The sequence below is a fragment of the Candoia aspera genome, chromosome 2 (assembly GCF_035149785.1).
Source record: "Candoia aspera isolate rCanAsp1 chromosome 2, rCanAsp1.hap2, whole genome shotgun sequence".
Classification (NCBI taxonomy): domain Eukaryota; kingdom Metazoa; phylum Chordata; class Lepidosauria; order Squamata; family Boidae; genus Candoia; species Candoia aspera.
The window spans coordinates 3,290,000-3,317,847 of record NC_086154.1 but is presented as its reverse complement, the minus strand read 5'-3'; the positions used below and the strand labels follow the sequence as shown (position 1 = coordinate 3,317,847).

The 27,848-nt window shown below is 42.4% G+C and overlaps 3 protein-coding genes across 4 annotated transcripts in view; 1 reads left to right on the top strand and 2 right to left on the bottom strand.

Annotated features, from left to right (window-relative positions):
• The window catches only part of LOC134491915 (zinc finger protein 420-like), a 363,546-nt gene that overhangs the window by 291,721 nt on the left and 43,977 nt on the right, over positions 1-27,848 (bottom strand). The window lies entirely within an intron of this gene.
• LOC134492032 (zinc finger protein 493-like) overlaps positions 1-27,848 on the top strand; it is a 149,204-nt gene that overhangs the window by 90,203 nt on the left and 31,153 nt on the right. The gene's annotated exons all lie outside the window — the stretch shown is intronic.
• Positions 9,940-26,881, bottom strand: LOC134491954 (zinc finger protein 287-like). 2 transcript variants are annotated; one of them, XR_010067380.1, is made up of 6 exons: positions 26,266-26,881; positions 25,781-25,913; positions 25,501-25,586; positions 24,915-25,041; positions 21,938-23,661; positions 9,940-10,478 (listed from the first exon to the last, which is right to left on the bottom strand). XR_010067380.1 is itself a non-coding variant. In XM_063296046.1 (5 exons), exons 1-5 carry the CDS (start codon positions 26,677-26,679, stop codon positions 22,628-22,630), a joined length of 1,794 nt encoding a protein of 597 aa, XP_063152116.1. In that variant the 5' UTR covers positions 26,680-26,881; the 3' UTR covers positions 21,932-22,627. The 2 variants fall into 2 exon arrangements, 1 of the variants encoding a protein (XP_063152116.1); XM_063296046.1 differs by lacking the exon at positions 9,940-10,478 and having other exon boundaries at positions 21,932-23,661.

The following is a 27,848-nucleotide window of genomic DNA, read 5'->3' as shown; positions in this document are numbered from 1 at the left end:
TACAAATATAAGATACATTCACCTCTTACTCTAAAATTAACAATAGTACACAATATTTCTATACTCATAAGTAATTCTAATCAACAAATCCCAAAATTAAAGTTTCATTTCTTTTGGTTTCAAGCAGAAAGTCCAAAAGTGCTTTCCAAGTAGAAACAGAGCTCGACAAGGTCTTTTCTTTAACCAAAGGAGTCAGTTTCGCCATCTCGGCCAGTTCCACCAACGTCACCATCCAGTCTTCCACTGTCCGTGTTTGTCAGTCCTTCCACCTCGGTGCAGAGAACAGTCTTGCTGCTGTTATCATAGAGAAGAAGAAAGGCCCGTGTTTTCTTTCAATCTGTTTCTCCATCAAACCTGAAAGAAAAACCTCTGGTTTCAATTGTACATTTATTTTGAGAATTCTCTGAATTAAAGTACATATCTGATCCCAGTATTTCTTAGCTTTCTTATGTGTCCACCAAAGATGATAAAAAGTACCTTCACAGTAATTACATTTCCAACATTTATTTGGCACTTCCTTATACATCTTTGACAACCTCTCAGGTGTTAAATACCAACGACATATCATCTTCACATACAGATCCTTTACTCCACTATTCTCCCACTGATCAACCATTATATTGTATCAAAAGTTTTTTTGCCCATTTAATCATACAGTCTTTAACATATCATAACAATGGGAGAATATGTGGAACAAACATTTGAAATTCACATCGAATTATAATTTGAAAGAGAAGTTTTATAAGATAATGCATCATTGGTACTTAACTCCTTTGTCGAAGATGCATAAGGGAATGTCAAATAAATGTTGGAAATATTCTCAAGGTGATGGTACTTCTTACCATCTTTGGCGGACTTGTACGAAAGCTAAGAAATATTGGGGCTAGATACCGTATGTAGGGACGTGGTGGCGCTGCGGGTTAAACCGCTGAGCTGTCGATCGGAAGGTCGGCGGTTCGAAACCGCGTGGCGGGGTGAGCTCCTGTTGCTCGTCCCAGCTCCTGCTCACCTAGCAGTTCGAAAACATGCAAATGTGAGTAGATCAATAGGTACCGCTTCGGCGGGAAGGTAACGGCGTTCCGAGTCGTCATGCTGGCCACATGACCCGGAAGTGTCTATGACAACGCCGGCTCCATGGCTTAGAAACGGAGATGAGCACCGCCCCCTAGAGTTGGATTCGACTGGACTTTACGTCAAGGGAAACCTTTACCTTTACTACCGTATGTACCGTAATTCAAGGGATTCTTAAGGTCAATATACAGTTGAAGCTAGAAGTTTTTCTTCTAGGCTTAATAAGGTAAAGGTAAAGGTTTCCCTCGACGTAAAGTCCAGTCGTGTCCGACTCTAGGGGGCGGTGCTCATCTCCGTTTCTAAGCCTTAGAGCCGGCATTGTCCATAGACACTTCCGGGTCATGTGGCCAGCATGATGACACGGAACGCCGTTACCTTCCTGCCGAAGCGGTACCTATTGCTCTACTCACATTTGCATGTTTTCGAACTGCTAGGTGAGCAGGAGCTGGGACTAGCAATGGGAGCTCACCCCGCCGTGCGGATTCGGACTGCCGACCTTCCGATCGGCAGCTCAGCGGTTTAATATGGATAAACAATTCGAAAGAAAATTTGGGACTTTGTTTTTATATATGTTAACAACAGCAAGACTTTTGAATGAATAAAGGGGGAAGGACTTACAAATTCCTACAGTGGAAGAATGGATGGTGAAATTAATGGAACTGGCAGAGATGGCAAAACTGACTACATTGATTAAAGAAAATGATTTATCTAACTTTTAAGGATATAGAAATAACGTGTTCTGTAGTTAAAAATAGAATAGGAAGTTAATGTATGTTTATGTTTTTATCTGTACTGAAGATGGTCGGAAGTCACTCTTTTTTCTGTTTCTTTTTATTTCTGTACTTTTCAGTTCGTTCTTTTTTCATTCTTCCTTCAATCTCTTTTTAACTTTATATATTTTACCTGTATTTTGAAATTCAATAAAGTTTCTATTTTAAAAAAAGGAACAGTTAAAGGATTTGTGTGTATTTAGCCTATGGAAAAGACCTGGGGCCAAATATTTTAAAGGCTGTCCCATTGTCACTCTTTGAGTGAGATGGGCAGTGACAAAATTTGAGATATAAATAAATAAATGACTTACAGGTAGTCCTCATTTAGTAGTAATTGGGACCAGAATTTCCATTGCTAAGTGATGTCATAAAAAGCGACATCATGTGACCGTGTCACTTAGTGACAGCAGTTCCGGTTACCATCATTAAGTGAGGACCTCATGTGATTGTGACTTCTGACTTCCTACCGGCTTCCCCATTGACTTTGCTTGTGGTAAGCTGGCAGGGAATGTCGCAGATTGCGATCACGTGACCATGGGGGTGCTACAATGGCCAAAACTTCGAGGAACAGTAACTATCACTCATTCAGCACAATCACAAGTTTAAACAGTTGCTGAACCTGTGGTCATTAAAAGAGGACCACCTGTATTCTCTTTTGCCCTTGAACCAGTGGATTAAAGGTACAAGGAAGGAGTTTAAGGCTAGATGTTAGGAAGAACTTCCTGACTGTACAAGTTGCCAGCAGTAAAAACAGGCTACTGGCACATGAAGTGGGGAAGACTTCACTGGAGGTCTTCAGAGGCTGCATGGTGATCTGGGAGAAGTATTTTAGTGGACTCTGAACCAAGCAGGTGTCAGACTAGATGATCTCCTAGACTTCTTGAGCACCAGGAAATCCCAGAGCTAGTATACAAAATAAAATAAAAATCCTAAACTCAGCAATGGCAATATATCCTGGCCAAGGAAACTGTACAGGCATTTCCATATCATCAGAAGTTGAGCTTTACCTTTATTATATGTAGTAACTGTCTGAACCACAATTCCTACCACAGGATAGCGAGAAATTAATGATGTTTCATTACAGATAGTCCTCGTTTAGCAACCATAATCAGGACCGGCAACTCTTGCCAAGTGGGAAATCATGTGACTACGACTGTGTTTTCCTTTTCCCCACTCCCCTATCCTTGGAATGCTCACCCCGGTGCTGGGATAATTAACAAGCAAGGAATTAATATATTTACATTCATTGGAGACAAAGGGATTACAAGAGAGTAAGCAGGCACACACCGGGCTGTTTGCATAGCACACTTGTGGCTGCCCCCGCCAGCTATTGCTTTCGATCTGTATTCCCCAGTGTGTGCCCACTTACTCTCTTGTAATCCCGTCCTCTCCAATCTGTCTGCTCTGCAAGCGGGGGAAAGAAAAACAGGTCAAGCACAGGACAATGCATACTGACTGTAACGACTCTCATGTGACTGAGGGATGCTGAAAAGGTTGTAAACGCAGGCATTAGTCATAAAGTTATTTTTTCAGCACCATCATAACTTTTGAACAGTCGCTGAACGAGGCAGTTGGTAAGCAAGGACTACCTGTATTTCCATCAACTGCCGGATTTTTTTTGGTTTTTATTCTTCACCAGCATTAGTGAACTCTAAGCTTTCATTTTCATGTTGTTTCTTATAGTTGCCTCAGAATAACTTTTTTGTCACTCCTGCTTTTTCTATTAGAGAGAGACCATCTGGTGTAATGGTTTTTCTACCACTGTCTGTATGGAAAGAATAGCTACTTTGTATTTTTTCATGCACATTAAACATATTGCTCTTTCAAGAAATATAGGCCCTCCCCATCCCCTAGCTCTGGATACATATTCCATCCCGTTCCAGAAGCTAACAAACCTCCCCTCCCCCACATCAGAGCACTGATGATGTTATCGGAAGAGATAATAAAAATTCTGCAAAGAAAATACCAAGCTCAGAGAACACCAAGAACCACAAGTGATGTTACATATCTCATTCATGTCCCATCTCAATTACTTTTTTTAAGTTAGAGTCCAGACAATTCTAGCCTAAGGAAGGTGTTCAAGACTCTGGATCATTTCAGTTGTACTCTTCTACAGATTTCTTTCTTATATCCTTTCTGGAACTGCATAAAATTACTGGCAGTCTTAAAGTGCCTCTCCTAATGATCCATTGCACAGAATTTGAACTGATTTCTTTATATATGAGATTTAGAGGTCACCCACTTCCAGAATGACTTTGGGCACCTTACACTAAAAAGCAGAAAACTAATTTAAAAAAATCTTATTCATGCGGATAAATGCACTCCCTATAACATAAAACACAATCAGTAGGGACTCCACAAACCCCATGCCCAAGGCCTGGGAAGACAGCCAAGTTTTTAAGACTTTCAGAGCCAAAGGCACTTTTGGGGGGCTATCATTTCAGAGGCAGGTGCCAGGACAGAGAAGTCATGCTTCCAGGCTCCAGATAAACGGCACTGTTCTCATAAATACCACACAAAGTATATAATCCTCTTTGTTGAGTCTCCATCAAATGCCTTTCTCCTAATTAGACACAGACAGATCTGGCCTGATCAGTATCTTTGTCAAGTTATGATTTTTTGTCTCAATGTGCCTCACTTTACATTTTCTTAAACAAAACCGCTTATGCCATTCACTAAGTCCTTGTGGAACACCTCAGCATAGCTTTTTCACTATGGTGGATAGTTTAATATCAACCACAGACTGGGTCAGTTCACTGCTTAGTGTTTAGTCAGTATCCTTTACGAAAAAAAATTAATGGCCACCGCATTTTTTTCATGACTTTCAAGTGTCCAGCTCTTGATAAAATTAAGATATCCTGATGGATTGAAGCTCTTTCCACAATCCATAAATATCAGCATGTAAAATACCTATAAAGGTTATCACCTTTAAAGCCCTACATGGCATGGGGCCAGGTTACCTGAGGGACTGTCTCATCCCCATCACATCGACCCGCCCCACCTGATCATCCAGAGAAGGCATGTTACGGACTCCGTCTGTAAAAGAATTTCATCTGGCAGGAAGTTACACTGTGATAGGAAAACCTATATTGCTTAATTTACCTGTGGCTTAAAACTGGCATGGTGTTCTCCCCATTACGAGAGGGAGGGAGAGAGCACAAGATGAAGATTAGTAAGAAAGAATCAAGAAGCAAGGTGGTGACAGTCTGGAGAATATCAGTCTTAACAAATGGGAGCCGTATTATATACAAATATGCAACCTAGACATTCCTATGCAAGAAAAGGAAGGTAAAAGTGCAGAGCCCTTCTACTAACTGTTGCTCAGTCTATTGCCCCTAGGGGCTAATAGCTTAATAGACACAAAAAAACAATGATGGCAAGGAGAACATTCCCAGTGGGGGCTAGACTCTAGGTACTACAGAGACAAATGCTCGGATTGTCTTAACTCTAGTAAACTGAATGTGGTCCAAGGACTTCCCTGCAATCTCCTTTCCATTCATGTCATCCCATGTTGTCTTCTCCCCATCCCCCGCTCCTCTTCTTGTTCATCGTCCTCCTCCCAGGCATAACCATGTTTTCCAGTCTATCATCCACTTGCGTAACATTTTTGCATACTAATCATTGCCTTAGAACTAGAGTCCTTGAAGAACTTTCCACACTCAGTACATTTATTTGCTTTCCTGCTATGTGAATCTTTTTATGAGAAGCAAGGTGATTGCTCATACCAAAGCTTTTTCCACAGTCTATGCACTGATAGGGTTTTTCTCCTGTGTGGATTCTTTTACAGTAAGTAAGTAGGCTGTTCTTAGTAAAGCCTTTTCCACACTCCAGGCATTTATAGGGTTTCTCCCCTGTGTGGATTCTTTTGTGGGAAGTAAGTCCACTGTTCATTTTATTTATTATTCAAATTTCTATTATTGCCCATCTCTCCCCAAAGAGGGGGACTCTCCTAACAAGAGTTTATTCTGAAACACACCAAGCATTTATATGATTTTTTCCCCTGTATGAATCCTTTTGTGGGAAATTAAGAGTATCATGCCTCCTGAAGCTTTTTCCCATTCCAGATATTTATATGATTTTTCTCCTGTGTGGATCCTTTTATGGGAAGTAAGGTGACTCTCCTGCTGAAAGTTCTTTCCACACTCCATACATTGAAATGGTTTCTCCCCAGAATGAACACTTTTATGGGAAATATGTAAACTGTCTGCTGAGACACTAGAAGTAGCCTAAGAAAGAAGGAAAGCAAAAGGCAACAGTGATAGGGGGAGATATGTCCAATTAAATGCAAAATTCCAGAGGTTAGCCAGAAGAGATAAGGAATTATTTTTAAACAAGCAATACGCGGAAGTGGAAGAAGACAATAGAATAGGAAGGACAAGAGACCTCTTTCAGAAAATTAGAAACATTGGAGGTAAATTCCAGGCAAAAATGGGTATGATCAAAAACAAAGATGGCAAGGACCTAACAGAAGAAGAAGAGATCAAGAAAAGGTGGCAAGAATATACAGAAGATCTGTATAGGAAGGATAACAATATCGGGGATAGCTTTGACGGTGTGGTCAGTGAGCTAGAGCCAGACATCCTGAAGAGTGAGGTTGAGTGGGCCTTAAGAAGCATTGCTAATAACAAGGCAGCAGGAGACGACGGCATCCCAGCTGAACTGTTCAAAATCTTGCGAGATGGTGCTGTCAAGGTAATGCATGCTATATGCCAGCAAATTTGGAAAACACAGGAATGGCCATCAGATTGGAAAAAATCAACTTACATCCCCATACCAAAAAAGGGGAACAGTAAAGAATGTTCAAACTATCGAACAGTGGCACTCATTTCACATGCCAGTAAGGTAATGCTCAAGGTCCTGCAAGGTAGACTTCAGCAATTCATGGAGCGAGAATTGCCAGATGTACAAGCTGGGTTTAGAAAAGGCAGAGGAACTAGGGACCAAATTGCCAATATCCGCTGGACAATGGAAAAAGCCAGGGAGTTTCAGAAAAACATCTATTTCTGTTTTATTGACTATTCTAAAGCCTTTGACTGTGTGGACCATAACAAATTGTGGCAAGTTCTTAGCGGTATGGGGATACCAAGTCATCTTGTATGCCTCCTGAAGAATCTGTATAATGACCAAGTAGCAACAGTAAGAACAGACCACGGAACAACGGACTGGTTTAAGATTGGGAAAGGAGTACGGCAGGGCTGTATACTCTCACCCTACCTATTCAACTTGTACGCAGAACACATCATGCGACATGCTGGGCTTGAGGAATCCAAGGCTGGAGTTAAAATCGCTGGAAGAAACATTAACAATCTCAGATATGCAGATGATACCACTTTGATGGCTGAAAGCGAAGAGGAACTGAGGAGCCTTATGATGAAGGTGAAAGAAGAAAGTGCAAAAGCTGGCTTGCAACTAAACCTCAAAAAAACCAAGATTATGGCAACCAGCTTGATTGATAACTGGCAAATAGAGGGAGAAAATGTAGAAGCAGTGAAAGACTTTGTATTTCTAGGTGCGAAGCTTACTGCGGATGCTGACTGCAGTCAGGAAATCAGAAGACGCTTAATCCTTGGGAGAAGAGCAATGACAAATCTCGATAAAATAGTTAACAGCAGAGACATCACACTGACAACAAAGGCCCGCATAGTTATAGCAATGGTGTTCCCCATAGTAACATATGGCTGCGAGAGCTGGACCATAAGGAAGGCTGAGAGAAGGAAGATCGATGCTTTTGAACTGTGGTGTTGGAGGAAAATTCTGAGAGTGCCTTGGACTGCCAGAAGATCAAACCAGTCCATCCTCCAGGAAATAAAGCCAGACGGCTCACTTGAGGGAATGATATTCAAGGCAAAACTGAAATACTTTGGCCACACAATGAGAAGACAGGACACCCTGGAGAAGATGCTGATGCTAGGAAGAATGGAGGGCAAAAGGAAGAGGGGCCGACCAAGGGCAAGGTGGATGGATGATATTCTAGAGGTGATGGACTCGTCCCTGGGGGAGCTGGGGGTGTTGACGACCGACAGGAAGCTCTGGCGTGGGCTGGTCCATGAAGTCACGAAGAGTCGGAAGCGACTAAACGAATAAACAACAATGTGAGGAACATCCACAGTACGAAAAAAATGCTGTTTTCCTTCTATTAAAATAATAGTGCTGAATGATTCTGCCCAGTCTTTCTCAAAGGGAGGACATTCCAGCCACTTTATTGAAGATATTAAGAACATTTTTTTGAGGAACAGCCACTGATCTGAGGCGATAAAAGATGCTGGCTGTGGCAGCTAGGGAGAAGTTGTGGGAGAGCCAAATGCAGGTCTTGAAGGAAAGAAAAATCAAGAATATCGAAGGAAAACCAGATCCTAAATGGAAAAAGATGAAGTTCTCGAAAATTTTACCTCAGAAAATGTGAAATGGTGGAGAAACGAGAGGGGGGGATTCTGAAAATGAAAGGGATCTCTTGAAGGAGCAAAGAGAGGAGGAGAGATGGCAGCTAAATATTGGAGCATTAATACAAAGCTCTCCTAATAAAGGTTTGTGAGGAGAAACAGCTGTTTTTATGAGGGGTTAATTAGAGGTCTACTAAAAAGGAACCCCATAAAATCTGAAATTAGCACCGAGCCAACGAATCTCCTGAGAACAGAAGTGAAAAGAATTGTCTTCAGGTCTTAAACAACAGAACAGAATGAAAAAACGCAATTTCTAAAGTTTGGCTGAAGAAATTATCCAAACAATCAACGAGATTGTGGTGTTTTCTTCTGGACCCTCCTCTTGCTTGCTGCTGAGAGTCACACAATGTCAGGTAACATGGAGGAGTGAAAGACAAAAGGTTCGAGACAGGCTCCTTATTTATACGATTTGGTGTTTTCATCATTTGACATGCACGCACGCCGGATCCCATGTTCATCTGGGACATGCGTCGTCCACTTAGCTCACGATCTCAAAATTCAGCCTACGCCTGAGCCTGAGCTTAGGTACTCCTGTGGTTACTGCTGAAAAGTCACACATGTTCGCCCAGACAGGCTCTGTTGATTGTTGAACTTGTAGTTGGTTGGTGGGCTGAGGAGGTCCGTTCCCTTCAGAACAGGGATCCTGCCCAGTACATGTACTGTTTAGTGTGAACTGTGTCCAGGTCCACATGTTTACTGGAAAGATAGTAAATAATGTTCTCTCGTAGCTTTTATTTCCTACAGACAAAGGGACTCAATTAGCACAAAGATCACAGTACAGCCTAATATTCTACAAAAGGTTTTTCTCCTCCACAAGATAAGTGACCAATGTACTAACTTCTAGGCATCATGTTTTCAAGCTTCATTTTTTAAAGATCTGCCTAAAAATCCCAGATTCTCCTGTTCTCATCTCATTCATCAGGAATCTCAAAAACAGGATTGCAAAGAGTACTAGAAAGTCCTCAGTAAACAGAAACATGGCAAAGACATTTGTCAGCAATAAGCTATAATCCTATCCCATAATTGCACTGGTAGGCAAAAATAATTGTCCTTTTTCCATTTTAAGCGGGTTTTTTTTAAATTTTCACAGAGTCCTACTATTGTAAAGACCCTAGAGCTCACCTAATCTAACTTCCAGCTCAGTGCAGGATCCAGTAGCATGTCTCTGACAGATGACATCCAACCTCAGAAGAGACTGGCAAATGAAAACTCACCACTTCGTGTGGCAACCTGTTCCACTGGCTGACAGGAGGTTCCTCCTGAGGTCTAACCTGAACTTGTACCTTCTCTTTTTTCTATTTCAAACATAAATATTGTGAACTTTATTCTTCCTTATATCATTTCTTCAATTCTGGGATGTCTAGACTTTTCTTCTATCCCTTACACATTTTTTCCCTTTTCTTTAGATTACAAGTTGGCATTGGCTTCTCCTGCTGTCCCACCTTGTTTCCTCATTGGATTCTGTGCTTTTTCATCTAATGTCTATAGTTCTTATGAACTCCTATCCATTTTGATCTTTTCCAATTATCTTTTTCTATCAGGGAATTCTCTAAGACACCTTCCTCTTTTCCTGAACAATACTCCCTTACTTCCCCATCAGTATCTCTGCCATATTGTGGTATCCCCCCCTCCAACTTCTGATGGCTTTTTTGGGGGGGGGATAAACAATGATGAACAAACCACAAGGCTCAACTGGGTTTCAAACCATTGTGTGTTCCAGGTGCTATTTTACCTTGCAGCCACGTACATTGAAAATACAGTATGTATCTGCCAGGAAGATGGATTCTTCCCATCCTCTAGTTCAACAGACTATTTCATTTTAATCCAGTTAACTTTGGAAGGAAAAAGAACTTGGAGAGCCCTAGACCATGAACAGAAGAGTTTCTCTTTACATCGTCTTAGGAATGAAACCAGGTTCCTAAGCAGCCTCACTAAATTAGATTTCAAACAATGAGAACAAACTTAAAATAATCAAGAGTTTTACAGAAAGATCATTATGTAATCAAAAACAAATATGAATGAGGAAATGAAACAATGTAAAACATAATTAAAGATTGCTCTCAAATTGATGTATACTAAATCTTCTATGGGTTTCCCCCCAAATCCCTCTGGAACAGTTGATCATCAAACTATCCCCTAACATGAGATGGGGAATTCTTAACAACAAAATAAGGAAGAAATATTATATATTTAATACCTTTCATTTGATTTTGACGAACAAAAGATAAATGAAAGAAAATCAAACTCTGAACCACCATTTTTTAGCCTGCTATCTGCCTTAACATCAAAGGGCAGCTATGACCTCAGGTGACAGAAACTAGCAGATTATTAAAATAAGCAGTCTCCAGTTTTTTGAGGTCAACTGAAGTCAGAGTTCATCCTAAAGCACTTCCAACACTCCATGTGGTCTTTTTAATGGGAAATCAAGTTACTATAATGAACAAGGCTTTTGATTCATGTTCCGTACATGTGGCTTCTTCTCCTTTGCTTTTATACCTTTATGTATAAGTAATCTGTTAATATTGATGCTCTTTCCATATTCTATGCATTGATATGGTTTCTCCTGGGTGGATCTTTTTATAGGAAAGTAAGGTGACTACAGGCAGTCCTCACTTAACCATTCATTCAGCAATGGTTCGAAGTTACAATGGCACTAAATGAATGGTAGTTACAACTGATCCTTGAAGTTATGGCCCTTGCAGTGCCCCCATGGTCATGATCAAAATTTGGGTGCTTGGCAACCTCTCTGCATTTACAACCGCAGTGTGCATTTCAATTCCCTCCTGCCTCTCTCCCCACCTCCCATCCCTGCCTTTTTGGCCACCCTGCACTCTGCCACCCCCAGCTGACCTTCGCCATCTTCTTCCACTGCTGAAGAGGCCTAGCAAAGGGCTAGCAGCTGCTTCGTCAGGGCACACCTCAGTGAACCTCAGGTGGGGGTGGTAGGGGGCAGCAGGGGTAGGTGATGGCAGAGTGCAGGGCAGCCAAAAGGGTAGAGATGTGGAAGAAGATAGGTGGGCGGACGGTGAACACAGCAGAGCAGTCCTTGCCTAATGACTGTAACCAGAACTTCTGGACCTGCCATTGCTAAGCAGTGCAGTCACGTGTTTCACCTAATGACGGCTTCACTTAGCAACAAAAATTCTGGTCCCAATTAGGGTCATTAAGCAAGGACTATCAATCTCTTATATGGTTTCTCTTTCTTTGTGCGATAAGGTTACTGTTCTAACTCAAGCTCTTCTCACGTTCTAATTATTTATAAGGTTTTTCCCCTGGGTGGATCCTTTTATGGGAAGTAAGAGGCCAGTTGTCACAAATTTTCCCCCCACAGTGCATTTATATGGTTTCTTCTTTGCACCTTATAAATGCTTAGAACGTGAGAAGAGCTTGAGTTAGAACAGTAACCTGATCACACAAAGAAAGATCTACAGAAAAGAGGTGTATTTTTTGAGGTGGATTAATATCCATACTCTGTGTGAAGTGCTTTACATACTACCTACATTCATATGTTTTTTTCCCTTTGTGGATCCTTTTATGGCACGTTAGATGCCTGCTCTTGTGGAAGCATTTATCACACCCAGTGGATTTGTGTGGATCTTCTTTTCTGTGTGTTCTTTCATGTCGCGTTAGATCAGCAATCCGCTTGAAGCTCTTTCCACACTCCATGCACTTATATGGTCTTTCCCCCGTGTGGATCTTTTTATGGAAAGTAAGGGAACTCTTTGTACTAAAGCTCTTTCCACATTCCATGCATTGAAACGGTTTCTCCCCTGTGTGGATCCTTTTGTGGGAAGTAAGGTGACTGCTCAGGGTGAAGTTCTTTCCACACTCCATGCATTTGTACGGTTTTTCCCCAGTATGGATCCTTTTATGCACAAGAAGGGAACTGGAATCAGCAAAGTTCTTTCCACACTCCACGCACTTATATGGTTTCTCCCCTGAGTGAAGCCTTTTATGGTAAGTAAGGTGACTATTTTGAGTAAAGCTCTTTCCACATTCCAAGCATTTATAGGGCTTTTCCCCTGTGTGGATCCTCTTATGGGAAGTAAGGTGACTACTCTGAGTAAAGCTCTTTCCACATTCCATGCAGTTAAATGGCTTCTCCCCCGTGTGGATTCTTTCGTGTGCAATAATTTTGCTGTACTTGCTGAAGCTTTTCCTACATACCTTGCATTTAAACGGTTTCTTTCCCATGTAATCTTGCTGATGCAAACTAAGAGGGAAAAACCTACTGTACTTTTTTCCATCGTCTTTCCATTCACACTGTTTACTTAAATCTGATTGATCTTCAAATATTTTCTCATAATCTAAACACTGTCGCCTTCTCTCTGCCTTAATATCTTCTTGGGTCAGGAAGTTACAGACTTCAGGGCACGAAGAAGGATTTTTGCCCCTCTGAATGTTTAATTGAATGCCCTCTTGATTTTTTGGTGGGCACTGATTTTGAAATGTCTCTTTTCCCACTTCAGCCTTGACAACTCGCAGGGGCTCTGTCTCCGTTTCCTGTTTATTCTTCCGCTCATTACCTATTTGGGAGAAAAAGAATGAACTGAGGCAGAATATGCCAAGGTATCCTTACCTTGTGTAAGGAAGTACTTTTGCTTTTTGACACTTAATCTCTTAGAGGCATGTTCAGGGCCTTACAGGTTATAACGAAACCCTGGAACCGCACCTAGAAAGAAGTTGGTGCCCAGTGCAGCTCCTGTAGCATAGCTATTATGAGGCAGTAACAGGTCTGAAGCTGAGGCTTGTGGTTGGTCTGCAAGGACAGTTGCATGCAGAGTGAGTTGTAGTATAATTGTAGCTAAGGACTGAAAATAGCATAAGCAATGATCATCCGCATCCTTTCAAAGAAAGGTTGCAGCTGGCACGCCAGCTGAAGCTGGGCAAACGCCTACTTTGTCAAGGCCGCCATCCACTCTTTCAGCAGCAGCCATGAGGCCAGCACCACCCCCATATTGCAGGCTGCCCTACTATTTGGTGGGAGACAACCCCACCTATAGCCAAAATGCTCTAAAGCAGTGTTTAAGCTTTTTTCCCTCCGGACCTGTTCCCCCTTTTAAAAGTTATGGAGGACCCCAAAAGAGCTTTTGTTTGTATGAGTTATATTTATTGATATTTACCATAGTATAAATTAAAATTAATTCATTTGCTGCCATTACTGCTTCTTATAATTGTTTGATAGGATTTTAATATTGTATTATTTTTCAACATAGGCTACCAAATATATTTCATTTCATGGACCCCAGTGAGGGTCTTGGGGAACCCCCAGGCATCCTCGGACCACACTTTGAGAAACACTGCCCTAAAGAGTTTTAGAGATGACCTAATTAATATTGAAGCACATATGCGAAAGATATTGAAATAACCCCACCATGACTTTGTTTAATAGAAGATGGCACAAGGAGAAAAGCAGCACTTTGCAGATATTTAGACTGAACTGCATTTGCTAGTTTGAGGCTCACTCTGTTGGCCTGAATGGGTGGGCAACATCTTGGAAGAAACAGTTAAATAGATTCCTTCCAACTAGAAAATACCTAGCCCAAATATTTGACCAGAGAGCAATTCTTACTCAGAAAAGCCACATTCCTACAGGTCTCCAACATGACTTCCTCATGGAGAGCTTTCTGATCAGGATCTAGCAGAGCCCATTCCTCCTTGGTGAAATAGATAACCACCTCCTTGAAGGATATGGAATCCTGAAAGAGGAATAAAAAGTTCCTGATTAAGAGACAGACTGAGGAGTCTTTCAAGATCTCTCAGAAATTCCCAAAGCAGAGACTTGCAATGAAATAAACAGAAATGTTCCTGGCAAGTTTCAGAATTGAGGAAGTAAATCGCATAGCTCACATTCACTGGCCAAAACCACACTGGAGATAAAGGCTGATTAATGTCTCCACAGGATTCGATGCTACTGAATGCATGAATAACGACATCTTTCTGGATCTACCGGACCCTTAGCTCTTGCATCCATCAGAGCTGCTGTGTTCCATAGGTTTGTTGGATTGCAGCTGATCAAGTGAAGCTCATCCACTAGTGCTGCTGGTCAGGAAAGGGGCAGCTCCATATCTTTCTCCTGAATGGAATCCCCTTGTTGCAAACAAATCTTTGCTCTGGGAATCCTTGAAAGATCTGAGCACAAGTGAACTTTCTCAGCCAGGAAACCAAGATCCTCCGAGATGGAGATGCCTAGATTGCTCCCGGCAAGACTCTGCACTGAGCTCTGGAGCACACCTTGTACAGAATGGATGCTTTTGCCCAGGACTGCCCTCTCTTCTGAGATCCCACGAATGCCCGTTCCTCCACCCGCATCCCTTGAGAGGAGAAGCAGAGCCTGCAACCTTCAGGAACGTAAGCACCCAGACAGCACCCCTTGCAATCTAGTACGATGGGGGAGGTACGACCCATCCACTTTCCCCGCCCCCGGGATCTAGCCTGGGAAATGTATGCCAACTGCGGAGCTGGGCCACATCAGGAAATCCGCTTCCTGGGAAGCAACACGGGAACTGCTGCTGCGCGTCAAGAAGGCGCCCCTACCCTCGCCGAGTCTCCGTCTCTGATACGCATCCCTGTGCCGCGGCCGCCTTTGCTTCCCGGAAGTGTCAGCGGAGAGCAGCTTCTTCCTAGAGGGGCAGGCACCCACTTCCTGTCCTCCTGCTCAGAATTCCAGTCGTAACGGCGGAGAAATGTGTCAGAGCGCGGTAGCGTCTTTCGTTCGTACGGAACCGCAGTGCGTGCGGCTCCCTCCGGATGGAAAGCACAAGTTGCCTCGCAGGCAGTGACTTCAACCCTTAACGTAAACTGCCCCCCAGAGGCAGATATGAACGGGAGTCCGGGTTCCAGACTTCCTCGCACCCAGACTCTGCTCTTGAAGAAAAGCCTGGAGGAGAATTTAGCTTGCTCGCAGCCACCACTAGCGTGACATATTTGACAGCAGAGCACATGCAGGATGCAACGTGAGATTCCCTTCTCACAAGAGTTTCCTGTACCCCACTTACCCCCAGAAACTGTCAGCGCAAAGGGTTTTTGGTGCCTCTTTGGCTGACTTGGGAAATGAGGTTGCTTGCAAAAGGTCGCCATCTAGCGGATCCTGCAAGCAGTGCCTGGAAAAAGGGGCACTGGCAAAAGAAAGGATATATGGAATCCTTGGTACTCTCTGATTTTGTTTGTTTGCTTGCAGATCTAGTAGCCCAAGAAGAAAAAAGAGAAGTCATCTACAACATAGAGTGTATGAAGTGTAATAGCCGCTATGTAGGACAGACAGGCAGAAGACTAGCAGAGTGCATCCATGAACACCAGCTAGCAGTCAGAAGACATGATGAAAGCTCCTTAACCTCACAACACATGGACAGACTCAACCATGCTTTCAACTGGGCAACTGTGAGCACCCTAGACCAAGCTAAATTCCAAAAAAAAAAAAAAAAAGCCAGAGAATTCCTGGAAGCTTGACATTCAGACAAATCAATAGACGCGTAGAGATAAACCACATTTACACACCACTCAAAGGAGGCAATAAAAATGCTAAGAAGGAAACAAGAAGACCAGAACACAACCTCTCCAGCAACCAACAGCCAGATAAGCAGGGATTAACACCAGACAAATGAACAATCAAACAGAAAACAATACCCTAATCAAGGAACTACCAAGGAGAAAACCACACCCCCACCAACACTGGCAGGACAAATGCCTGTATATAAACAGAGAGCAAACCCCATGCTCATTAGCACTGATGATGTTACCTAGTTGGGTAATGGAACATCTGCAAGCAAACAACCAAGCTCAGAGAGCACCAAAAACTCCACAGTTCAACCCTGAGCTACATATAATCTCTTCTATTAGAAGAAAGGAAACGGTAGATTCCTAGGGAGGAGGGGAAGGGAGGAGGCAGCTGGTGATCTGAGTCCAAGTTATTTTTCTCCTCATTTGAGGCTTTGTCCAGAAAACCATCATACCCACTGTGCCATCTTCTACCAAAAAGCTAATCTTAAAATAGTGAAAGAGGATAGTACCTGTTTTCATAGATGTGATCATATAACTGCAAACATGTGAACATCAAAAACTGGGACATGCTTTACCCAAGAGTTTACTGTAATTATCATTGAGCACACATGTCAAATTATGCTGCAGTTATAAAAAGGAATAGTAAAAAATGTTATCCCCACTTCTCTGGCTTTCAGTGGATTAAAGAATTCCTGAGCACTTGCAGGATTTTAGCTCTGAAAATAGCCCTCTGCCATATGTGGCCCATATGCAGCATCCTACTCTAGACTTTGGAGGAAAGCAATGCCAGGACTGTTTCATACTTGGATAAGAGACCACAAGGGTATCCCAGGGCTGTAGGCTACACTTGGAAGCCACAAAACCATCCCAGAAGTGGCATGGCAGACTACTTCGTATCTCTTCAAGGAAACTACATAAAAATTTCCACGTTCCTAGCAGGAGATGAGCTTCATTTTTACGTTTTATACATTTTATATTATAAATTCTACTGTAGGAGATAGGAAATCACAATGTTTTGCAAATGTCATCTGTTTCCTTTTCTGGACAGCTTGATTGAACCCCCAGCTCCATGCAGAAGATATATGATAATTTCTATTTATGCACGTTGTTATTTGTTCAGTCACTTCCGACTCTTCGTGACTTCATGGATCAGCCTACGCCAGAGCTGGACCAGCTTGATAACTGCTCCATCATCTAGTCCTGCTTCATTTTGTTCTCCCAGGCCATGCTTACCTGTAATTCCAGGTGTCATTTGACTGCCCACCTTAGCATTCCAGTCTCCCGTGATGAAAATAACATCTCTTTTTGGTGTATTGTCCAGTAGGTCCATCTTCCAAGTCTCATCTTCCGATGGTATACCGACATATCTCTGGTTGTACTGACCCATTTAGTTTTCACGGCAAGAATACTGGGGTGGGTTGCCATTACCTTCCCCAGGGATCACATTTAGTCTGACCTCTCTGTCATGACCTTCCCGTCTTGGGTGGCCCTTCACGGTTTAGCTCATGGCATCATTGAGGTGCTCAAGCTCCAGCACCACGACAAGGTAACGATCCTTTGCTGGAGCTATTTATGCATATTGCAACAATAAACATTTTGAAACAAAATTCAGCTTTATATTAGAAGAAACTCAATAGAAAATTTCTTGCTTGGCAATGTATTATATACAGGATCAGCACGTGGACATTTGAAACTCTTCTTCCTTTGTCCTATGTTTGACAGTAGCTATTTACCAATTTGTCCCAACAGAAGCAGCAGCTGTCCAATCTGCTCCATGCATGGAACAAATTAATGCCAGACTTGGTTCATACTTGGACAGGGGGCCACCAGGAAATTTCAGTGCTTGTAGGTTGGCTGCAAAGTCAAAAAACTTCCCATAATTGACAGTGGCAAACCACTTCCATATCCTGACCAAAGAAATTACGAATATATTTTCAGCTATTTATTCTAAGTTGAGATTTATCTTATTTAGCCTTTTATATCATGAACCCCATTATGGGTATCAAGAAATCAGAAAGGCTTCATAAAACTACTGTATGTTTCATTTTTTGCATAACTTTCTTTAATCCCCTGATCTCTGGGGAATAGGAAGACTAGCAGTTTCCTGTTTATAGACATAGCACCAACATGTTGGAAATGCAGTAAACCATCCTTCTTAATTAGGGAAGTCCTGGACTAATGTAATAAGCATTTCAAATAAAGTGTACAATTCAGAAAACCCTGATTTTGGGAGAATAAATACCGTATTGTGCTCATAGTAGCTTTTCCCTCTTCTCTGACACAGAAAGGGTCCTTCTGTAATCACTGCCAACTACTAGACCAAATTGTCAAGGAATTTTCTTGGGCTCCCTTCTCAGAAAAAAGAATCCACCTCAATCTGGGATTGTGCTTGCCAATTCAGGATAGTTGGTAGGGTTGTGATCCTTTCACCCCCAAACTATGGCATATTTAAGCACTGTACTTGTGAAGTCATGGTTGATGGTGAATTTGGAAATGTCAACAGTTAGAGGCAATTGCATTTTCTTCTGAGTGGCTTCTGTCTTTTAATGTTGACATTGTAGGAGAGCTGTGCTAGCCTGAGAGCGCCAAAAATCAGGAGGAGTCTGGTAGCATCTCTTCTGACTAGCAGATTTTATTAAAATGGAATAAATGGAGGGAAAGAAATAATGGACTCATGGGGAAACAAGGCCTTAGAGAAAGAATCCTCAGCTCCCATCAGACACTCAGATTGACTTTCAACCCAAATCATTTCTGCTACAATAAGGACTAGCATCTTTGCGAACAAAAATGCTCCATAAGTGGAATCATGGTCCCAGCTAGTCCCATACGGTTATCTCAGTTTCCATTTTTGTTTGTTTGACCATGTGTGTCTAGTATAGTGATTTCTTTCTGACAGCAGGCTTAATTATTTTTAGGTATGGAGAGTATTACAGTATTTAAATCCATTATACAATAACTAATTAGCAGAAAAGCCTCTGTGGTATATAAGGTGAAAATAATGCAGTGGGAGATGGACTAAGACTGGATTCACATGATGTACTAAACTATTTGTGTGATCAGATTATGATCAGCAAAGTTCACATTACACACCAAGCCAATAAACCAGAGTTTGAAGTATTCAGCATCACCCTCTCAGAATCAGCAAGTTGTGTGAACTCAGCCTCAAAGTCTGCCAAAAATAAAAGTAAAGTAAAGTAAAGTAAAATAAAATGCTGGATTCCCAAGATGATGCTAAGCCACAATGTGATCTGCTAATATGCGGCTTGGCATACTATTAGAATCCAGGCAATAATGGTTAATGGTTAATGGTTAATTAACTCATGGTTAATCACAGTTAAGGAAACTTTGGGCACAGTGAATGGGTCTAAAGGGAATCCACCACAATCGAGAAGACTTGAGTTTATGGCAGAAGAAACTCCCATTTTGTGAAACTAAAAAACCGAGTATATAAAACCTTAGCGGAGCTGGTCCCTGAAGTCACATGTCTCTCTCAATACCCAATCAGAAACCTCCCACTTCAGCTGCTATTGTGCCCTTTTGGAACCTTCCGGAAAGGAAACCTTTGATGGGGCGGGGCCGTTTACTCTGCCTGTGAGAAACTCCCTACTATAAGAGGCGTACAGCACTGTTCTCCTTCTAGTAAAATATTAGTACTGCTGAGTGGTTCTGCTGCAAGTCCTTCGCAAAGGGAAGATTTTCTAAATACTGTATTAAAAATACTAAGAAACAGTTTTATTGAGGAACAGCCACTGATCTGAGGTAGTAAAAGATAGCTGTGGCATCTGGGGAGAAGCTGCGAGAGCCAAATGGAGGTCCTGAAGGAAAGAAAAATCAAGAATGTAAAAGGAAAACCAGATCCTAAATGGAAAAAGATCTTTGCGAAAATTTTACCTCAGAAAATGCGAAATGGTGGAAAAACGAGAGGTGGATTCATCTAATCCTCGGTGAATTCTTTGGAAAGGAGCGAAGAGGAGGCAGCTGAATATTGGAGCATTGATGCAAAGCTCTCCTAACGAAAGCTTGCAAGGAGAAACAGCTATTTTTATGAGTGGTTAGTAGGTCATGACCAAAAAGACAAGTCATCAGCCGTAGCCAGGCCTGCGGGCCAGCTTTCCAGGAAAGAGAAGACTAGAGACAGGCTGTCTTTGTGAATTACTCACAACTCCAAATGGCTGATAAACTATTAATGGGCAAAGCCCTACCTTAAGCAGGAAACAGAGATGGCAAACTCGAGTATGCCTTGAGGACATCAAATACTGTTTCGGCTTCAGGTGATTTGCACTTCATTTTTAAACGATCTGCTCAAAACGGCGATTCTCCTTTTCTTTTGTAGAGAGGGACATTATTTAATCTCCTACAGTGGTCTAGAAATTCAGTGATCAGAAATTGTCATGTTACCCATTTCAATGTTCTGTTAACTTTGTAACGTTTCACATGTCATCTTCTTTCCCGTGTTCCTTCGCCCATCCAGGCTTTTTCCATTCCTCCGCCCTCCGTTGTTTTGAAGGTTTGGAATGTGTGTTTGGGTTTGCGCTCCTGTTCAAGGTTACTTTCCCAGGTGCGTCTAACGGTTCCTAGCACCTGGGAGGGGGTGCGCACTGACGGGGCATGGGGGCGGAACTTGCTCACAGGCAAAGCTTTTAAGTTTGTATTTGGCGCGCTTTTGCTCATTCTCAGCTTTCTCTGTATTTGCATACTATTCCTTTAATAAATCAGTTATCTTTAAGCCCGAGCTTGTGAGACTGAGTATTTGGGATTAGGCAACCATTACAGAAATCCTCAAAAACAAGTTTGGAAAAACCATCAGAAAACAGAAAGATGGCACGGTATATCTGTCAATAATAAGCTTTAATTCCACTCCATTATTGCAGTGATTGCCTTTTTCTTAATGGTTAGCCTTTTGCCGTTTTCATTAAGCAGCTAGTACTGTGTGCTGCTTTCATAGAAGCTAAGAGCTGTAATGACCACAGAGTGTATCCAGTCAAACCTCCGCTGGGTGCAGGATACGCTAGTTTACTTCTATCCCATACATGTGTGCCACCTCACTTTTCTTCAGAATATAAGGTGGCACTGGCCTCTGCTCTCTAGCCTTCCCTCTTGACTGGGATTTGTGATTTTTCATTTACTATCTGTATTTCTTATGAACTCCTACCCAACATAAAAGTGAGATGGGTGGCTATATAAATCAAGTGACTGAATGAATAAATCAATCAATCTTGGTATTGTTTTCAAATTAACTTCTGCCATGGAATCCTTTAAGCATTTCTGCCATCTTGTGAGTAGCTACTCTTTACTTCTGCTGGCTTTTTCCCCCCCAGCTAAACAGCAATGAACAGAACACAAGGCAATCATGTACCTTAAAAATACTGATCTTCCAGGAATACAGACCTTCTCCATCCTCTGGTTCTGTATACGTATTATTGTATTCAAATTCATATTAGAAGGAGAGAAAGAAAGTAGGGAGCCCTAGGCCATGTATAGATTTCCTCTTCACATCTTCTTGGGAATGAAACCACGTTCCTAAGCAGTCTGACTGAATTAGATTTTAAACACTGGGAACAAATCTATAATGATCATTTAAGGAGTTTTATAGAAGGCTCAATCTTCCCTAATACACAAGCAAAAACAAATAACTACAAATGAAACAATGTAAAACATTAAGTGTGCTCCCAAGTTGATCTCAGCTCTTGATGATTGTATTCATAGCAAGCTGGAAGTCCTTCTGTTGGGATGTTTCCTAACTTCCCAATGCAGACACTAGATTTCTTCCAAGGTCCACTGCGAAACAATAACCAGGGTGGACTCTGCTTAGTTTCCAAGACCATCCAAAGTTCACTAAATGCTAATGAAGTAGTAATAAGTAACACCATTACAAATACAATCAGTAATATTGAACATCTCATCTCGCCTACCTTGAATGTTTGTAGCAATGTTCAACCATCATTCCACACAATTCACCAAGTTGATTTTTTAAAATTATTTAGAACCATTTATACATTTGGAGTAGCTTAACAGATCAATCACTTTTGTTGGAGAAGCCCATCATTGGGTTGAGCGCAAAGAAAATATTAAAAAATTGACCATCAAATTGTATTTTTTAAGATGACGTGGGGAATTCGTAACATAACTAGGAAAAAATGATATAATGTGTAATACCTTTCATTTAATTTTGATAAACAAAAGATAAATGAAATAAAAATTAGACTGTGTTCTGGACCCACTCAGTTTTTAAAGTCAACAACCTGCCTTACCATCAAAGGCCAGGTGTGGCTTATGGTGTCAGAAACTAGTAGACATCTGTGGTATGAAGTCTCCGTGTTTTTTTTTTTGAGGTCAAGTCAAATTAAAATTCATCCTAAACCACTTTCCACACTTAGAGTTTCTTTTCCATGTGGTTTTTTTATGGGAAATCAGGTTACTACAATGAACAAAGTTCTACCCACTTTCCATACATTTGTGTGGTTTCTGCCTTTATTTATATATATTAAGTAATCTGCTAATACTGAAGCTCTTTCTATGTTCTTTGCATATATATGGATTCTCCCTTCTGTGGATCCTTCTATGTGCAATAAGATTACTTTTCTGAATGAAGCTCTTTCCACATTCCAGACATTTAAAAGGTTTCTCTCCTGTGTGGATCCTTTTATGGGAAGTAACAGAAACGTCACAGAATTTTTTTCCACACTCAATGAATTTATAATGGTATATCTTCTATGAAATTTTTGTTGATTAATATCCCTGAGGACAGACTGTCATGGAGAAAATCCATCTATGTGGTTGCTAAGAGTTGACATGGACTTTATGGCAGAGTCAGTCAACATAGTCAAAGGGAAGCTGTTCCCCACACTACCTGCATTCAAATGGCTTTTCCCCTCTAGGGGTCCTTTTATGCAAAGTTAAGTGACTGCTATTATGGAAGCTTTTACTACACCCAGTGGATTTGTGTGGATCTTCTTTTCTGTGTGTTCTTTCATGTCGCGTTAGATCAGCAATCCGCTTGAAGCTCTTTCCACATTCCATGCACTTATATGGTCTTTCCCCCGTGTGGATCTTTTTATGGAAAGTAAGGGAACTCTTTGTACTAAAGCTCTTTCCACATTCCATGCATTGAAACGGTTTCTCCCCTGTGTGGATCCTTTTGTGGGAAGTAAGGTGACTGCTCAGGGTGAAGTTCTTTCCACACTCCATGCATTTGTACGGTTTTTCCCCAGTATGGATCCTTTTGTGCACAAGAAGGGAACTGGAATCAGCAAAGTTCTTTCCACACTCCACGCACTTATATGGTTTCTCCCCTGAGTGAAGCCTTTTATGGTAAGTAAGGTGACTATTTTGAGTAAAGCTCTTTCCACATTCCAAGCATTTATAGGGCTTTTCCCCTGTGTGGATCCTCTTATGGGAAGTAAGGTGACTACTCTGAGTAAAGCTCTTTCCACATTCCATGCAGTTAAATGGCTTCTCCCCCGTGTGGATTCTTTCGTGTGCAATAATTTTGCTGTACTTGCTGAAGCTTTTCCTACATACCTTGCATTTAAACGGTTTCTTTCCCATGTAATCTTGCTGATGCAAACTAAGAGGGAAAAACCTACTGTACTTTTTTCCATCGTCTTTCCATTCACACTGTTTACTTAAATCTGATTGATCTTCAAATATTTTCTCATAATCTAAACACTGTCGCCTTCTCTCTGCCTTAATATCTTCTTGGGTCAGGAAGTTACAGACTTCAGGGCACGAAGAAGGATTTTTGCCCCTCTGAATGTTTAATTGAATGCCCTCTTGATTTTTTGGTGGGCACTGATTTTGAAATGTCTCTTTTCCCACTTCAGCCTTGACAACTCGCAGGGGCTCTATCTCCGTTTCCTGTTTATTCTTCCGCTCATTACCTATTTGGGAGAAAAAGAATGAACTGAGGCAGAATATGCCAAGTTATCCTTACCTTGTGTAAAGAAGTACTTTTGCTTTTTGACACTTAATCTCTTAGAGGCATGTTCAGGGCCTTATAGGTTATAACGAAACCCTGGAATCGCACCTAGAAAGAAACTGGTGCCCAGTGCAGCTCCTGTAGCATAGCTATTATGAGGCAGTAACAGGTCTGAAGCTGAGGCTTGTGGTTGGTCTGCAAGGACAGTTGCATGCAGAGTGAGTTACAGTAATCTGACTAAGAAATGACAACAGCATGAGCAACCTTCTCAGCATCCCTGTTTCCAGGAAAGGCTGCAACTGGCATACCAGCTGAAGCTGGACAAATGCCCACTTGGTGCATGACCACTATCCATGGTTTTAGTAGGAGGCACAAGTCCAGCAATACCCTCAAATTGCAGGCCACTCTACTATTTTGAGGGAGTGCAATCCCACCTGCAATCAAAATTTGAATCATTTTGGAACTCGCTGATTTCTAGATCAGCACAATTCTGTCTTGCTTGAATTGAGCATGCTCCTATTTGAATCCATCCAGACTTTGGCAGCCTCCATGGACCATGTCAAGACCCCTGCAATACCTCCTGTGGAGAAATAGGAGGAGGAAGGAGTGTTAGATATGTTCTCCACCTTGAGGTATTTTTTTTTATAAATAAAGGCGGGATATAAATAAATAAAATATAGCTGGATATTTTATGTATTAAAGCAATTTAGAGATGACCTAACTGAGATTGAAGCAAGCATGAACAAGGAATTCATTATTTATTTTCTTTCCCACCTTTATTATTTTTATAAATAACTAAAGGTGGCAAACATACCTAATACTTCCTCCTCCTATTTTCCCCCACAACTACCCAGTGAGGTGAGTTGGGCTTAGAGAGAGTGAATGGCCAAGGTCACCCAGCCAGCTTTCTTGCCTAAGGCGGGACTAGAACTCACAGTCTTCTGGTCTCTAGCCCGTTGCCTTAACCACTAGACCAAACTTGCAAAATAACCCTGCCTTAATTTTGTTTAACAGAAGATGGCACAAAGAGAAACATAGACAGGCTTTCATGTTTCAGTTACTATACCGTATAACTATAAAGCAGTAGTTGTGGAATTCCCACAGGGTCTGTTCCTTGATCTGGACTACATTGAAGGTCTGACAGTTACAACTAAATGGATTCCTTCCAACTAGAAAATACCTAGCCCAAATATTTGACCAGAGAGCAATTCTTACTCAGAAAAGCCACATTCCTACAGGTCTCCAACATGACTTCCTCATGGAGAGCTTTCTGATCAGGATCTAGCAGAGCCCATTCCTCCTTGGTGAAATAGATAACCACCTCCTTGAAGGATATGGAATCCTGAAAGAGGAATAAAAAGTTCCTGATTAAGAGACAGACTGAGGAGTCTTTCAAGATCTCTCAGAAATCCCCAAAGAAGAGACTTGCAATGAAATAAACAGAAATGTTCCTGGCAAGTTTCAGAATTGAGGAAGTAAATCGCATAGCTCACATTCACTGGCCAAAAACACACTGGAGATAAAGGCTGATTAATGTCTCCACAGGATTTGATGCTACTGAATGCATGAATAACAACATCTTTCTGGATCTACCGGACCCTTAGCTCTTGCATCCATCAGAGCTGCTGTGTTCCATAGGTTTGTTGGATTGCAGCTGATCAAGTGAAGCTCATCTACGTAGTGCTTCTGGTCAGGAAAGGAACCAATTCTGGATTATAAATTCAGTTTTTGGGGATAGAGGAGATGCCTCTTGAATAAATCACAATTGCTGTTTTGAGGGTGGGGGAAATTTTCTTCCTACCTGAGCTGGAAGGACAGTCCCTGTTTCTGTTCCACCAGAAAGAGGAGCTGGTTTTCCCAGTGGGAGCTGGTGTATCGTTTTGTTCTCTGTGGGGAGGACAAAGATGGCGGAAACAGACATTTTTCAAAGCATTCTTAGTACAGTACATTCTGGGGAAAACTAGATAGAAATCCTATTTGTGCCAAGAGGGCCAAAGTTTGGTTGTAAAAGAAGCTCCTAAATGACAGCAGCGTGGAGAACTTTTGACAACTTTTTGCCCTTGGAAAGAATCCTTCCTTACCTGGTGGTATGTCCTGAACTGGATCTTTTTGGGAGATTCCTCCAAAGAGTGGATCCTGGGAAGATTTGAACAGATCCCCTCTCTCTTCAGAGCATTCAGTGACTAGATTAAGACAGGACATCTTCACTTGCAACTGCAGACATCAGAAATGAGGGAATTAGCAGAAATGGGAATAATTGCACTTGCACCTTCCATCCCACCTCCCTTTCTGTTCCATGTTCATCTGTGGAAAGAAGTTTGGGTTTCTCACAACCCTTGGGCAATTTTCAGAAAGGGCAACACGCACTGCTCTGAGAAGAAGGTTTCTTTCTTTCCTTTCTTATATGATTAATACCAGAAAGGACTAGTTGAGAAGCTTTTAAGTTCCTGTATTTGAAGGCTGGCCTGAGTCAGGAGTATTACATGGCCAGCTCCAAAATGGTTTGGAGGGGCTGGGGGCGGAAACTTCAAGAATATCATTACCACCCGCTTGGAACCAACCAGACCTGCATCTCTTTCTGCCTCTTCTCCTCCACCTGGCTCAGGAGGAAGCCTTCTGCCAGGGCCACCGCCTGAGAACTAGTCTCCACTCCACATTCCTGGACCCAGTTCTTTATCTCTGTGGGCAGGATAGCCAGGAGTTGCTCCAAGATCACCATGTCCAGCATCTGAGACTTTGAATTTCTTTCTGGCTGCAGCCACTGGGAGCAAAGGTAATGAAGTCGGCTGCATATTTCTCGGGGGCCCTTGGCCTCCTGGTAGCAGAACTCTCTAAATATCTGTCGCTGAACATCCACACTTTTTTTTTCTTCATCTGGGGTCTTCTGCCTGCAACTTTCCCAGATGTTCAGACTGGTCTCCCTTAGGAGAAGGAGTGGGTGTATTGCTGTTCCCTCACATTCTGGTCTTTTTCCATCCATTTTCCATCTATGCTCAACTGCAACTCCCAATGGGTAAAAGGTCTCCACACCTCCTTCCGTCTATAGAACTAGAACTTCTGAAAAGGTCTACTGAGAAATCTAAAAAGACCATTGAGCACTCTTTGATGACAAGTTCTTGTTTGTAGAGAAAAAGGAACTTTGCAGATCAAACAAGGTACATCTAGCTCCCAATCTGTGATCAAAAAGGAAAAAAAAGCATAAATATGCAGTAAGGGAACTGCAGTTCAAGACACTGACAAAACTATCTTCTTTGCCCCTTGGGATTTTTTCTAATAACGTTCAGCCAGAGTTAATGTTAATCAAAGGGCTTTTCAGATTGGAGACAGCTCTATGTCTTTTCCCCCCTTGTTGCAAACAAATCTTTGCTCTGGGAATCCTTGAAAGATCTGAGCACAAGTGAACTTTCTCAGCCAGGAAACCAAGATTCTCCGAGATGGAGGTGCCTAGATTGCTCCCGGCAAGGCTCTGCACTGAGCTCTGGAGCACACCTTGTACAGAATGGATGCTTTTGCCCTCTCTTCTGAGATCCCACGAATGCCCGTTCCTCCACCCGCATCCCTTGAGAGGAGAAGCAGAGCCTGCAACCTTCAGGAACGTAAGCACCCAGACAGCACCCCTTGCAATCTAGTACGATGGGGGAGGTACGACCCATCCACTTTCCCCGCCCCCGGGATCTAGCCTGGGAAATGTATGCCAACTGCGGAGCTGGGCCACGTCAGGAAATCCGCTTCCTGGGAAGCAACACGGGAACTGCTGCTGCGCGTCAAGAAGGCGCCCCTACCCTCGCCGAGTCTCCGTCTCTGCTACGCATCCCTGTGCCGCGGCCGCCTTTGCTTCCCGGAAGTGTCAGCGGAGAGCGGCTTCTTCCTAGAGGGGCAGGCACCCACTTCCTGTCCTCCTGCTCAGAACTCAGTCGTAACGGCGGAGAAATGTGTCGGAGCGCGGTAGCGTCTCTCCTACGTACGGAACCGGAGTGCGTGCGGCTCCCTCCGGATGGAAGGCGAAGGTTGCCTCCGCCCCATTGCAGAAAAAACGGAAGCGGTTGAATGAGGGAGGCCAGGAAAAGAGGGAAGCTTGCCGTGCAAGCCTCAGGATCCGGGACTCCGGCAGCTGGGAGAGCCCTTCGCTGCCCGACTCCCGGGAAGGGC